Source organism: Trachinotus anak, unplaced genomic scaffold (assembly GCF_046630095.1).
Source record: "Trachinotus anak isolate AG129_WGS33_773 ecotype Australia unplaced genomic scaffold, CSIRO_AGI_Tana_v1 ptg000019l, whole genome shotgun sequence".
Taxonomy (NCBI): domain Eukaryota; kingdom Metazoa; phylum Chordata; class Actinopteri; order Carangiformes; family Carangidae; genus Trachinotus; species Trachinotus anak.
Genome location: NW_027273870.1, coordinates 16,485,658 through 16,499,301, shown reverse-complemented (window position 1 = coordinate 16,499,301; position 13,644 = coordinate 16,485,658). Strand labels below are relative to the sequence as shown.

General features: G+C 41.7%; 1 protein-coding gene across 1 annotated transcript; it reads right to left on the bottom strand.

Annotated features, from left to right (window-relative positions):
* Positions 1–865: 865 nt before the first annotated feature.
* Positions 866–12,653, bottom strand: n4bp2 (NEDD4 binding protein 2). The gene is made up of 16 exons (XM_071504318.1): positions 12,185–12,653; positions 10,509–11,544; positions 10,189–10,313; positions 9,906–9,994; positions 9,428–9,504; positions 9,143–9,283; positions 5,933–8,673; positions 5,381–5,466; positions 5,195–5,240; positions 4,654–4,871; positions 4,414–4,538; positions 4,017–4,143; positions 3,597–3,773; positions 3,169–3,337; positions 2,239–2,362; positions 866–2,151 (listed from the first exon to the last, which is right to left on the bottom strand). The coding sequence occupies exons 1-16, from the start codon at positions 12,435–12,437 to the stop codon at positions 2,106–2,108; spliced, it is 5,580 nt and encodes a 1,859-aa protein (XP_071360419.1). The 5' UTR covers positions 12,438–12,653; the 3' UTR covers positions 866–2,105.
* Positions 12,654–13,644: the final 991 nt, after the last annotated feature.

Sequence of the window (13,644 nt, the reverse complement as noted above, 5' to 3'; positions counted from 1 at the left end):
ATTATGTCGAGTGGGACGTTCAAGGATCAGAAACTACTAAAAGCAGCGAATTAAATGGCCTACAACAGTGATAATGATTGTTCCGTTTATTTTTTAATAATTTATGTAAATATTTAACTGTACAAATATATATAAGAAATATATGTGAAAAAATATTACATGTATATGTGTATACATTTCTTTCTAACAAATATCTTCATCTAATTTACAGTAATAATCAGAGGGGAAAATTATTCCCTAAGTTTATCAAAGTATCTTGCAGGAAAAGGTCAGGGGCAGTTATCCACCTGCTGAAGCTCAGTCAATGGGTGATGCAGCAGGACAGTGAGCCTAAACACTAAAACTAAGTAAATCTATTATAGAATTACTTCAAAGAAAGAAAATCTACCAAATTTTGAATTACTTTTTACCTTTTACTTTCCATTTCTATCCAACGCTTGTGTTGACTCATGAATCATGACTCAAGGTAGAAGTTGAAATAGAAAGCAAGATTGTTAATAGGATCAATTCTGCTTTTCCTCTTTTATCAGCATCATTACCACTTTAAAGGCATAATATACTATGGGATATCACAAACTGGCAGCTCTTTTGATACATAGACCAATATTAAATGTCTGAATCTAGTTATCAGTGTTTTGTGATGGTTTGTTTTTTTAATAACACAGCACTAACACAGGCTTGTATTTTTCCATTATAATCAGTTGACAGATACAAACATTCTCAATTTCATGTAGAGTCCAAACTCTTCGGTTATGCGAATGAATAAAACTGTAATTGATATGGTCTAAATCAGATCAGTCCTAAATGACTATTAAAGCTGCATTCCCTCAAGAGAAATACGAATGTAAAGCCACACAACCACGCGTTTAACCGTAAACAAATATAATTTTATTCCACAGTGTAATATTCTCTGTAAAACCATTTGAACAAATGAATAAAAAATACAATATTCTCTTTATAATTCATGTGTTCACAATATTATGTACAATAGGTAAAATCTGTCAACACTGTTGTAGTACCTTTGTGAAAAACATTCCACAGATAGAAAAACAGAAGCGATTTTAAACCTACAAAATTAGTGTAGCTAACTGATTAATACAACTGCTACAAAGTTTTGGCACAACATGTTAAAGAAAAGCTAACAGGAAATGATCAATTGTCATCTTAAATAAAATTAAATTCAACGGTGTTGAATCTTTACCTGAGTTTGAATATGAATAAATTAGCAGCTAATCTTGGCCTGGACTTACGTTAAAGTACGTGAACAGTTGCAGTTTATGCTGCAGAGGCAGCTGCTAAGACAAAATGATTCCTGCAGAACGTACAGTGGAGATTGTTCAAACTATTTAATGATTTAATGTCGAGCATGATGCACTGTAATGGAATAACCAAGGGAAAAAACTTCCTTCTAAGCATTTGAACTTGTTATAACATCTCAGAGGACAGAATGTGACTATTGTGCTCAGTAAATGTAAAATTTGCACCAAATACAATGCTTGAGCTGTATTTCAAAAAGAGTGTCTTATTATTTAAAAACCGAGAACAACCTCCACGAAGTAAGATTGTGATCATGATTCAAATAAAGTTTCATAAAATACTTACATTATGTCTCAAACATGACTCCAAATTAGTAAATGTTTAAACTAGTAAAGAACACCTTATCCAACATGGAGCCTTCCAAACAGGAATTTTTTGTATTCTTTAAAAGGCATTAAGGCAAACAGAAGCAAAATACAGCTTACTATAAAACATTTTAAATATAAAATATACAGTACATACATTCTTTACAGATGCATAGAAATACCTTATTTGTCTTTCATGCCAACTATTCTGATTATCATCTGAATTTAGGTTAAGATCTTAACTAAAATTAACCTCAATTTAACCAAGATTAAGATAAAATTTCTGATGGCTAAATGACTGATGGAGAACAAGTGGATGAGCATAAAAAAGTACGAGACCTGAATGTCAGAAGTAAGAAACAAGCAGGCTGAGTGTATCATACTGTATATACTGTGATAACTGTATATGTGGATGAGATAAAGAGAGAGAGTGTGTTGTCCTCCATAGCTGCTTTAGTTTCAATCCTATAAACCAGGTTCCTTTCACTTCAAAGAGACCAACACGAGACCTGGCTTTGGCTCAGTGAACCTGAGAGATAAAGAGATAGAAGAAAAGGTGGGTGACAATGAACACGACTGTGTGTGTGTGTGTGTGTGTGTGTGTGTGTGTGTGTACCTGTAGTGTTTGTTACTGAGGTAGTCTATAACGGCGGGGCGGATGCGGGCCACGCCCCCCTGACTGTGGTTCCCTCTTCCTGTGATGACGGAGAGCTGAGGTCGACAAAGACCCTGCTCATACTCTATACAGAAAAGAGACCAAAGAAGAACAAAACACACACAGAAACACAGAAGAGTTAACAGGAGGGTACATGCAAACTGTGAAAGTGGTGCTTGCTGGCTATCCTGATTGTACATATGGTTCAGATGATCAATATCTTCTGTCTCTCTGGAGGAAGCCTTGGAAAGTTTGACAATATAACCCTAATGATGTGTAGGATCAAGCCTTTCTGGAGCTTGATCCATACTAAGGATGAGACATCTGGAAAAAGTGACCCAAGATGCCAGTGTCTCTCCAATCTTCCCTTTTTTGTACACACAAGTCAGTATCAGACATGGAATACTAACATTGCTTTTTCATCTCTCTGTTTAAGTGATGGCTTTTTGTCATTCAGACATAAGGGGCTGTTACGTTAATAGTTAATAAGCTTCATGGCTTGACTCAGACATGAATGATAGCACATTTATGGAAAGAGAAACAATCCTCGTGCAGTATTTGGCACCTGGTGCATGAGAGGGAGCAGAAGAGAGAGAGATGAGATGAAGATTGAGATAATAAATGTTTTACAGTGATCGTGGTGATGCACATTTACTCTCATCTCGCTGCATATTTTCCTTTGTGCTGCAGCAGCCTTCAGCTTAATCTGATGAAATCTAACTGTTGCAGAAATGTAACTAAGTCCAACTAAATAAGATCAATGTCTTGACTTTTACGTAAAGTGACCACAGTGCTTGCTGAGAGCGACATGTTTAATTGCCATCAGATTAACATAAGAGGTGCAAGTCTGGAAGCGACTATCCTGAGTGTATACAGTACATTGTCACATACCCGTGATTTTGTCCTGTAAGACCTCGGCCAGGTGCTCCAGGGCTTCATCCACATGCAGCCCATGGAGGTCCAGAATATTCTGGGGCAGTAGCGACGAGTTAACCCTCTCGAAAATCTGAACCGCTGCACGGTGATTAGCCTCACGCATTCGCTGGCCGTGCATGTGTCCCTAAGAAAAGAGTTGATGCAAATCATTTTACTCTTCAGAGGAGCATTTATCACCATGAATAAATGAAAAGCTACAAATTCAAAACAAACAAGGAGGAAATGTGAATAACAAAGTGAGAGATGTTACCTCTAATACAAAAATCTTTCACATAAAAACTTAATATAACACTTAAAAAAAAACTCACAGCGCTTCACAGATGAAAATAGAGCTGGCATGGAAACAAAATATTGGAGTAAAACATTCTGCTTCAGCCACTTGCCTGCTGTGCGTAAAATGAAGCCACTTCTTTGCGTCCTTGCTTGTAGGCCTCAGCAGCCTTGGCAAAACTCTCCAGCTGTCGGCTCCTCTGCAGGCTGGCCTCGGCCCGGAAGTCATCATATTCTGGGTCCTCAACATCCTGATAGTCAGGTATGGATGACTCTAGGGCCTTCTGCCTCTGACAAATTAAAAGGACAGGGTGACAGTGACTCCTAATTAAGGGTGGAATGTAATAAATAACTTGTATATTGTGGTCTCTCTCTTGTTTGTAGTGATTTATTTATTTGAAAAATACTATTCTGCTGAAGGGGAAAAATGGAGTAAACTCCAGCTTACAGATGAAAATATAAAATAATTATTGCACACGTAAATGTGTTCTGTTCCACTGTTTGTTTCTCTCTGTGCCTGTGTTTGTAAATACCTTTTCCCTCTCCTTGCTGCCTGCTCTGTGGTGGTCAGACCGAGGGGCCTCTGGGGCCACAACCGTCTTGACAGGTTCCTCGTCCAGTAAGGAGTGAAGAAACAGCTCAGTCTGGGTCAGGCTGTAACTGCACAAGTGTGAGCCCACAGAAATTAGTCTGGTGCAAAAATGGTTCTTATCACTGAAGACAATGGTCTTTTAACCTGCTATTAAAAGAACAGAAACTGACTTCAGAGCATTTTAGAGCCTGTTGCATTAATTATCTTAGAATGGCAAATGACCTATTAAATGTATTTTATTTCTGTTGCATCCAGATTAATCCACTACTTCTCTTGTGAGTAAATGAGGGTGAAGAGTGTCAGACAGAAACAGCCTTAAAGATATGCTTGTGTCTTACTTGTGGTCTCTGAGAATGTCCTGGAGGAAATGTCTGTCAATGGTGGGGAAGAGGGAGAACAGTTGCTTCTCTTTCAACACGGTGGCTCCATCTCGCCGGTCGAGGTCTGCACGACTTTGTCTGGTCTGAAACAAAGAGGGTTGGAAAGTGGTTAGGATGAGGGTAACAGAGAACAACCCAGGATAATATGATACAGGATGCTTGTGTAACATCTGCAGATACAGTAGATTTGTGCGACACCTTTTGCACGTTCTCCTGCAAAGCCTGCTCCTCTTTTATAATATCTCTAAGAGAGACATGTGGACGAGACACGTTCCAGTGGTCCATGAATGGAATATGACCACGGGCCTCTGGTTGGCTGTCCACTGACGTGTAACCATCTGCACTAATGAGGAAATGTGGCGTTCGCTCTTGTGGCCCAGGTTTGGTCGCCTGTGATTCCCCCCAGTGTGATGAACCTAAACATCCAAAGCCAACATTTAATGGTTGTGAAACAAAACAGTTATGTCTGAAAAATGTTGTTCCCCAAACTAATCTCACAAATTCATACTTTATTTACTTTACATATTGTTTGATTGGGACAATATAGGCCACACTTTCACATGGGATTACTGGTTAGGCAGCCGTATGGATAAGAGATTTTAGGGCTGTGTGTTTGTAATGTATATGCATGTATTGCACTATTAATCATATACAGAGTAAAATGCTGCTGTTACGATTCCATGTTGCTCTGTGAATTTTAAGTTTGTGTTTTTTAGTGTGTGTGACTGTATGAACTTACTTTCTTGAAGCAACTGGAAGGAAAGATTTGCTTGTCTCTGCCTTTCCTGTAATATACCATTTGCAGTCAGATTAAGCAGCAAAGACCCATTAAAGGTCACATACAGTGAATCAGAGTATCAGAGTGGATTAAGGGTTGATGAACTGATCCTGTTAAAATATCTCTGACGAATGTTAAAGAACTCGCCTGGATTGTTTCCTTCCACTTCTGGTGGAGCAGTTTAGCCAGGTTCAGGTCCATCTGTACTGCGTAGTCATCAGAGGAGCATGTGCCTGAATACAGTGAACCAGAGAGAACAGATACATCAGTTCAGAGGAGCAGAGTACAAAGACCATTATTGTTATTGGTTCAGGAAGTGACTAATGTACACCAGTATGTTTCAAGTGCTTGTCAGATCATCTGACAGTGTACTTTTGGAGATATCTGACACCTATGCCCATGTTATGCAGCAGCTGATCAATTGTGTGGAGCTGTGAAAGACTTTGAAGCTCTCACACAACTACTTTCATCGTTTTTGGTGTGTACAGCCTGTAAAGGAGACACTGTCCCAAAGTGTGTGCCATTACCCCAATTTGGACAAAAACCACATCTCATCCCCTTTCCATTTGTGACCTATCAGATTAGGTATACAGCACACTTCATTTCAAGCATATTAACACCTTGAGGCTTGCATATTCGTTTGAACATTAAGTGTACTGCTTACAGAGATTATCAGCGTGATACCTGTGTGTTAGTTACCTGGGTCTATTCCCACAGGGCCAAACAGTTCAGTGAGCTGTAGCGCCAGCTCAGTGGGTAGTTTCAGCTCCACACTCTGAATGTCCAGGTGTCCGCTCCTTCTCTCCTCCATGTGCCTCCTTTCAGTCCTCCTCTCCTTCCTCCGTTTCTCCTCTATCTCTAGCTCCCTTAGCTCAGCCTGGAGCAGCCGGTGAACCTCGTCCATGCTGGCAATCTCATCCTCGATCTCAGTCCTTGACTCTTCAATTATCACTCCGTCATCTAAGAACCCACCCCAAGCACCACCTTCTAGGTCAGGTTCTGATATGACTTTGTCTTCAGTGTCATCTCTTTCTTGTGTTGCTGTAGGCAGACTTTGTTCTGTTCGAGGGTTTTTTTCAGAGTCTGAGGTTGTATCAGGATGATCCTTGTTTCCAACTGGAGCAGCTACATCTTGAAAACTTGGCAAGTCAGTATTGCTGGAGCTCTCATTTGACTCACTAACTGTCCCAGTGATTGACTTCTGAGTTGCCTCCTCAAACCCAGCTGGCCCTCCCTTTGGCAAATCTTCAGAGTGGCTCTCATCTAACACATTAGGACACAAGCTGGTTTCTACAACCTCGCCTGAAGTTCCACACAGACTGGATGTGTTCTGGTCACCTTCACCCCCAGCACCATCCTTGTCTTTTTCCTCCTCACTCTCCTCCTCACCATCCTCATCTTTAAAGAACCTCTCTCCAGAGTCCAGCAGCAGGTTGGTTGTCCATTCTAGGTCCTGATTGCATTTGTCATACAGATCTTCTAACATATCAAAACTAACTAGTTTAAAATGACGGCTGAGAATGCACAAGCTCTCAAGTCGGTCTTGAGTTTCCCCAAGCTCCTTTTCCTCCACCTGGGTGCCTTTCTCATGCACCACACGGTAGGGAACCTCTTTGTGGCCAGAAGGGTGAACTGCAACCGCTGCAGACACTGCAGAGGACAGCTCCGGCACAAAGCGAGACGAGTCGCCATACAGGACTGTGAAGTCACTGGAGTGGCTGCAGGCAGTGACAACGGTATCACCTGGGCTGTCTTGACGACTGAGGCGCCAAAGAAGGGCAAAGTCTTGAGGTTCTGTCTGGGTGAAGCAGCATGTGTTTACCAGAGAAGGAGGGGGAGAAGGAGGCTGCAGGTGTGCCTCAGATTTGGACTCGGGGAACAGGTCAACATTCGGTTTAAAATTAAGACTGGTGCTACTGTTAAAGCTAGGTTCGACATCTGTGTTAAAACTACTCTGACTACTGTCTATGTTTTCAACTGTGGTATTTGGGGATTCAAGAGTATTCCGTGAAGAACCAGGGCAGTTTTGAGTGAAGGTAAGGGCTAGCTTGCACTGCTTCCCTGATCTGCGACCCTGACGCTGCTTTCTCTCCTGACTGCCTCCACTGAAAGCACTGCCCTCTGCTTCCACAGAGCCCTCACACATAGGACTCTGACACACCTCACTAACGTGGCTGCCATCAGCTTCAGTTCTAGTGTCTTTGCCATCCTCTGCGCAGCTATTAGTGTCCATATCACCAGGCTCTGTACCAACCTCCCCTTCAATACTGTGGCTTCCTGACCCATCATGCCATATACTTGTCTCTTCAGTGTTGGAGACACCTAGTGAATCAGCAGTGATATCTGAGAGATGATTTGTACTGTTGGTTGTTTCTCTGCCAATTTCTGTTGCACTACTTGCTTCATTCTCAGTTTTAAGTTCCTCCCAGTTATCAATTTTGGACTCCTTGTCCCTACAAGAGTCAGCTGCCTTCCAGTCTAGCACACAGTCAGGTAATTCACCTCTGCTATTGTTCACCCTGTTCATGTTTTGCTCTCTCTCTTCATTGTTAGATTTACTGCTACAGGATTCCTCAGTCCTGGCACCTGTCTCCTCTTCTTTCAGTAATTCGTCTCCAGAGTTAGGGGAAAGGGAGGAAGAACGGGAAGAACCGGTTTGAATGGCACCTACACCTGTCTGAATGAGATCAAGAACCTTCTGAAACTCTGTTACATCAGGTCCAGGCTGCACTTTCATTTCATTTTTTTCAACTTCTTGAGACACACCTTCATCTTCCTTTCCATTCCTTTCTTTATGCCTTTCTCTTCTCCTCACCTGTCGCTGCTGGAGGGACCCTTCAGAAGGCCAGTCCCCTACAAAATCCAACATTTGAGGCATTCCTTTTTCTTCATCATCCCTCACTACGTCAACCCTTTGTGCTTCCTCCTCCTTTGTTCTTTCTTTCTCCTTTGCCTCGCTCTCTGATTGGTTAGCATCTTTCACCAGATCTGCGGGCTCCATCCTGTCAAAATCTGATCTCCTGCTTGGCCTTTCTCTCCTTGCCCTCTGTCTGATAGACTCAGAGAAAGCCACAGGTATTTCATCCCCACGGTGATCTTCCTTCATCACCGATTCTACAATACAGTCTGGGATTCTCTGATCTCCTTCTGAATGATTCAGCTGTAACTGAGCATCCAACTCAGAATCTAACTCCCCTAAATCCATGTCATCATCCCCATCGGAAATTTCAGGGTTCTCCGTGGGACTTCCAGTGGGCTGGAAATTGAGTGACTCAGTAGATTTGTGGGTGCCGTCTTCTAGCTTTCCCTCCTCACTAGAATGACCAATAGACGACACGTCAGGGAGAGAGGAAAACAGCTGAGGGCGGGATTTCTTACATTCCTCAGTTAATCCAGGCTGCTCTACCAGATCAGGACAAGGTGTTTCAGAGGAGACCAGCCTAGAGAAAAAAAGTATTATTGGTACAGATACAATAATCAAGCAGAGCTGTGCAATATGTAGGTTTATAGTGGACAATAATTTCATAGAAATATGTAATGGTATTGGAACAGATAAACATTATCATACATCAAGGAAATTAGATATTTTCAGAATTATTGGTCATTACATGTGTATTAATGATCACTTTTACTATGAAATTAAAATCAATAATGTAAAGATCAAATAATAGTACTATGTGCATTTCTGAAAACATCTGTGATAACAGAATGGAGCAGAATTCTCTCAATTAATGTTTACAAAAATGATTTTCACTAAGTCTACAGTGTGACAAAAGAGCTCTATTCTGCAGAGGTAAAAATGTAAGAGGAAAGATATTTTAAAATATGACACAATAAACTTTACACGTTTTACATGAATACAATTTGACATGGACCTTGTCAAGACAAGTGTTTGTTAGTTAAACTTACTGAGAGCTCCTGTTCTCCAGAAGGAGGCGCTGTTTTCTCTCAGGCATGTGTGAAGCCATAATAGACTGAACTGTGACGAAGCGCTCGTATCCATTAAGCATGCGGCGGATTATTTCCCCTGGCACATTATGTGTTGTGCGTCTGCATGTGCACATAGACACACAGAAACAAATAGATTAAAGACACAAAACTGGAATATATAAAGTTTAGGTTCTAAACAAAAAAATTGTTTATTTAATATTTTAGATTAAAAACAGATACTACTATGATTGCTCTCGCTCTCACCTCTCCAGTTCCCTGGGCTTGTTCTTCCACCAAGTGTCTGGCTCTCGGAACAGCACTTTATATCCATGTTTCAGCGCCTAGAACAGATATGACGACCAATCATTTTTTGCAATTCATAACAAAGTTATGTGAACAATGTCCAGTAAAATTCCTCAAAAGGCAAGTTATCATGAATAAGTATTATATTTTTCATTGAGATGATCATAAGGTAAATCTTCTTTTCTGCATCATGACCCTGCATGTTTTTGCCAGAGCCCCCTGTGTTGGCACTCTTACATTGCCAGAGAGGTTCTGTTAAATCAATGAGAAGGCTGTGTTTTTTCACGCAGGGCTTATGTCCGTCTGAGTGCTGCCAAACCCATTTCCAGTATCATAAATTTGATAGATTAGCTCTTCTCCAGAGCAATTAGTTCAACAGCAAAATTGGTCACAAGAGATTTGTTACTGTACTGGATGAATTACTGGCAAGCTGACTGACCTGAACCACATAAGGTTTCATCTCCCAGCCCTGCATGTTGGTATTGTCAATGATGATGGGGTTAGTGCCCCTCTCAAAAGCTTCCTTGGCTATGGGATAACATTTGCATAAGAGACAACACAAGAGACAAACAGAATTTGTTGTTTTAGTACAGTTTAGTTTGGATGGAAACAATAGCAATCAATTACAGAGATAACAAATCAAAAACAAAGAGGTTGCACAGCAATGTTTACTTGCTACTGCTGCATGTGAGTGTGTGCGTGTATGTGAGTGTATTATTAACCTCGTTTGTGATTCCACTCATGGGCCTCCCCCAGAGCCGTGGGGTCAAACTGATATTCTCCGTTGCGAGTGAAATAGTCATCAGTACTCAGTATAACTCCACCTGGGTTATGTTCTAAAAAAGCTCTATGGGGAGAGAGACACACACAAAGACAAGTTTCAAGTGATGGATCATAGGTTGTGATTGCTGACGTATAGGTAACTGACACACAACCAAGTCTCCATTCTGCTGGCTGCAGACACCACTGCAAACTATATTTCTAAAGAACAGCCATAACTAGAAAGCATAGTGTATTGCTATTTAGATTATCCCAACCTTACCTTGCCAAAGTTGACTTGCCAGATCCTGGAGCACCACGTAGCAGCACGAGCACCTTCCCTTCCAAACGAAGCCTGCTGGACCTGGCAGGAAACTGTGGAGCAGCAGGCAGGGCCCAGGACTTTGGGATAGTTGCGGAAGGTTTGAGAGGTGCTTGACTGACAGGAGCGTGACTCAGCCAAGGAGAGGGATGCCTGGGTTGGCTGGGCCAGATGGGAGGCGTTTGAGCCACAGGGGTAATGAAGACTGGCCCCTGGTTTCCATGGATACGGGGAGAAAACACCGGTGCCTCCAGATTCCAGGGTGCTGACAGGTAGCTAAGCGGTTCCTGATTCAACATGCTCACCTTAGATCTCGCTCCTCCAACTATCGCATCAGAGGGCATGACTCCAGCCTGTTCTGAAAGACTGTGTGACGGGTCTTTCTTTTTATACACCTGGAAAGCCGAGGGACGTCCTGAAGCTGCCAGGTCCAAAGGAGGTTTCGGCTTGTCTGCAGGTGTCTCTGTCAACAGATGTGCGAAATCCCCTACTGACTGCTGCCCCTCAGAAGTCTCATCATCCCAAGAGCTGAGCTGGTCGAGTGGAGAGGAGGCTCCAGACATATGCTCTACCAAGTGCTCCCCTGGGCATGCTTGCTCAGCAGAAGCCCCTGTAGATCCAGGCTTCAAACTGGACTGAAGTAGCTCAGGAAGGGGCTGCTTTTGAAATGGCGGTGGAGGGAAAGAGGAGAAGGATGCACCAGTAGATAAATACTGGCTGCTGTGTTCCTCTTCCTTAACATCTTTCTGTGTGGTCAGTGTCTCTAGCTCCTGATCAACTAACAGGTCCAGCTCTTCGGTCAGGAGGGTGGTGGAGTGAGGAGAGGGGGGCCGCTGTGATGGTTTGGAGGTATTTGAGTCTGGTCTAGGTTCAGAAAAGTGTTGCGGGCTGAGCAAGGCTGCAGCAGTGCGCTCAAAGCCAGAAACAGGAGAGGGAATAGGGGCTACAACTTCAGCAGCCACAGACAGCTCCAGGAGGGAGTCCATTGCATTTTCAACTAAAACACAAAAGCACCGAGAAAAAGAAGAGAGTGAGATTCAATTTTATGATATTTAACTTTTACAAAATTTGCTGTACTTGCAGTATCAACGTCCAACTATGATGAATACTTTTTAAACATGCCATTACAGTGTCTTTAAGGACAAGGTTAATACATCATTCATTTAAAGACAGAAGATTGAAGCTTATTTTATATTTCTCTCTTGAGAAATATTCACTCACGACTCAGTTTCAGATGACCTTGCTTGGTCTTGTTCACTATTTTGTATTTTTCCTGATTAGAGAGGCACTTGGTGGCACTTATATATGTCTACATGAATTAACTTTAAATCATAGATACAGTACACAATATCTGTTATTTAAACATACTGGGAATGCGGGGACTGGCATTTTCATAGCTGATCCAAACACGCACAACAGGTATAAGAAAATGAGCGATTTGGTGCAGTTCTAAAGGACTGCAGATACTGTCAATAATACACATGGGACCTCCACTGTGAGGTAATCTCGTGGTGAAATGCTTCAACTGTCAGAGAGTCACTGCTAACAAGCTACCCAGCTAACCGGCTAGCCAAGTCAAAGCATTCCCTAGAGTCCCACGGCAGTTTGGACAACCTGGTTTCCGTGTTTTGTGGTACCTTTAAAATCACACTCAGACAGCACGATGTATATAACTTCGGGGTCCAGGTGCGAGAACATCTCCTGCATGCTTTTAACGATATTCTCCTTGGCTGAGCTGGAGAGCGGGTCACTGGATGGAAAGTCGTTCGCCACGGCACCGTGAAATCCCTGAGGTGGTCGGTAACCCGCGTTGTGGCCGAGGCTTCCCCCCTCTGACGGTCCACCGGGGACTCTGGCCGGGCTTTGGCCGTTTTTCTTTCTCCGAGGCATTCTGTGGCCCAGGTGTCACCGCCGGTTGCTATCATTAGCGGCTACACGGAGCTAACTAAGCAGCCCAGGAGCTACAAAAGGGTGTCCCGGAGCTGATAACATGCTACTGTAGTATCGGTTAGAGTTGTGAAAGTACAGCAACTCAAGGTTATGATATATAACAGCACTCCAAGTGGTGAAAATACATTTGAAACACAAACTGTGCAAACTCCAACACGAACTCGTAACACCGGAAATCGTGGTGATTTCAAAATAAAAGACATGGTCGCTGGATTTCAAAATAAAAGACATGGTCGCTGGATTTTCTGAACAATGACTGAGCTGTCGAAGATTAAACAATGTAACATATGAAATAAAAAATATTCCAAAAATTTGTCTTGGAGGCTTGATCCTCACCGTGAACACGTATGTACATGTAGAGTTTCACATCCAGAAGGCTGTTTTCACACTGATCTGCTGAAGAGAGAAAGTGTTTTTGTGCTCACCCTAAATCTCATGAGTTTAGGCATGTATTCACAAACATGGTTTTGTGACATAACTATCTTTGAAGTCGATCCTGGTCTAAAATGCAGCTTATAACACTAGTTTGAAGTGGAAACTTGAAGCTTCCAATGCACAAACTTATGAGTCAAGTAAGAGGAATGTTACATCTAACAAATAAAAGTTCTAAAATTAATATCTGCATATTCATATATTGTGGATTTGGAAACATGCACAAATTATTATTCAAAGAATATTTTTACATGTCTCAAGAAACATGCCTGGGGGAAATCTAAATAAAGGCAACAGTGAAGAAATACTCTTTCTACTGTACTATGAGCAAAATGTATCAAAAGTATCAAAAGTAAAACTACTTATGGCACCTGTTTTTTTGAACATACATTTTTTAACTTGATCATATACAATTATACTGCATTATTATAGTGATACATCAACATATAAGCAGTATTTTAATACTGTAGTTGGTCGAAGTAGAGGTAATTTTAACTACTTTATGCATTGTCGGATTGTTTGATTATAACAATATATTTTACAATGTGATCATATTGTACTTAAGAGGCATTTACAGTACTGGAGTAAATGTACTTGGTTAGGTCCTTGTGAATAGCTTGCAGTAAAGTTTTTGTCAAATACTACTTCAACATTGAGAAACAATTTTGTGATTTAAAATGGAATATATAGCACACATATAACTGTACCTCTTTGA

Coding starts and splice junctions, on each gene's coding strand:
- n4bp2 (XM_071504318.1), bottom strand. CDS start 12,437: ATGCCTCGGAGAAAGAAAAACGGCCAAAGCCCGGCCAGAGTCCCCGGT. Junction 10,314..10,508: donor GGCAAGTCAACTTTGGCAAG/GTAAGGTTGGGA, acceptor CTCTCCCCATAG/AGCTTTTTTAGAACATAACC. Junction 2,152..2,238: donor CTCAGTAACAAACACTACAG/GTACACACACAC, acceptor TTTATCTCTCAG/GTTCACTGAGCCAAAGCCAG.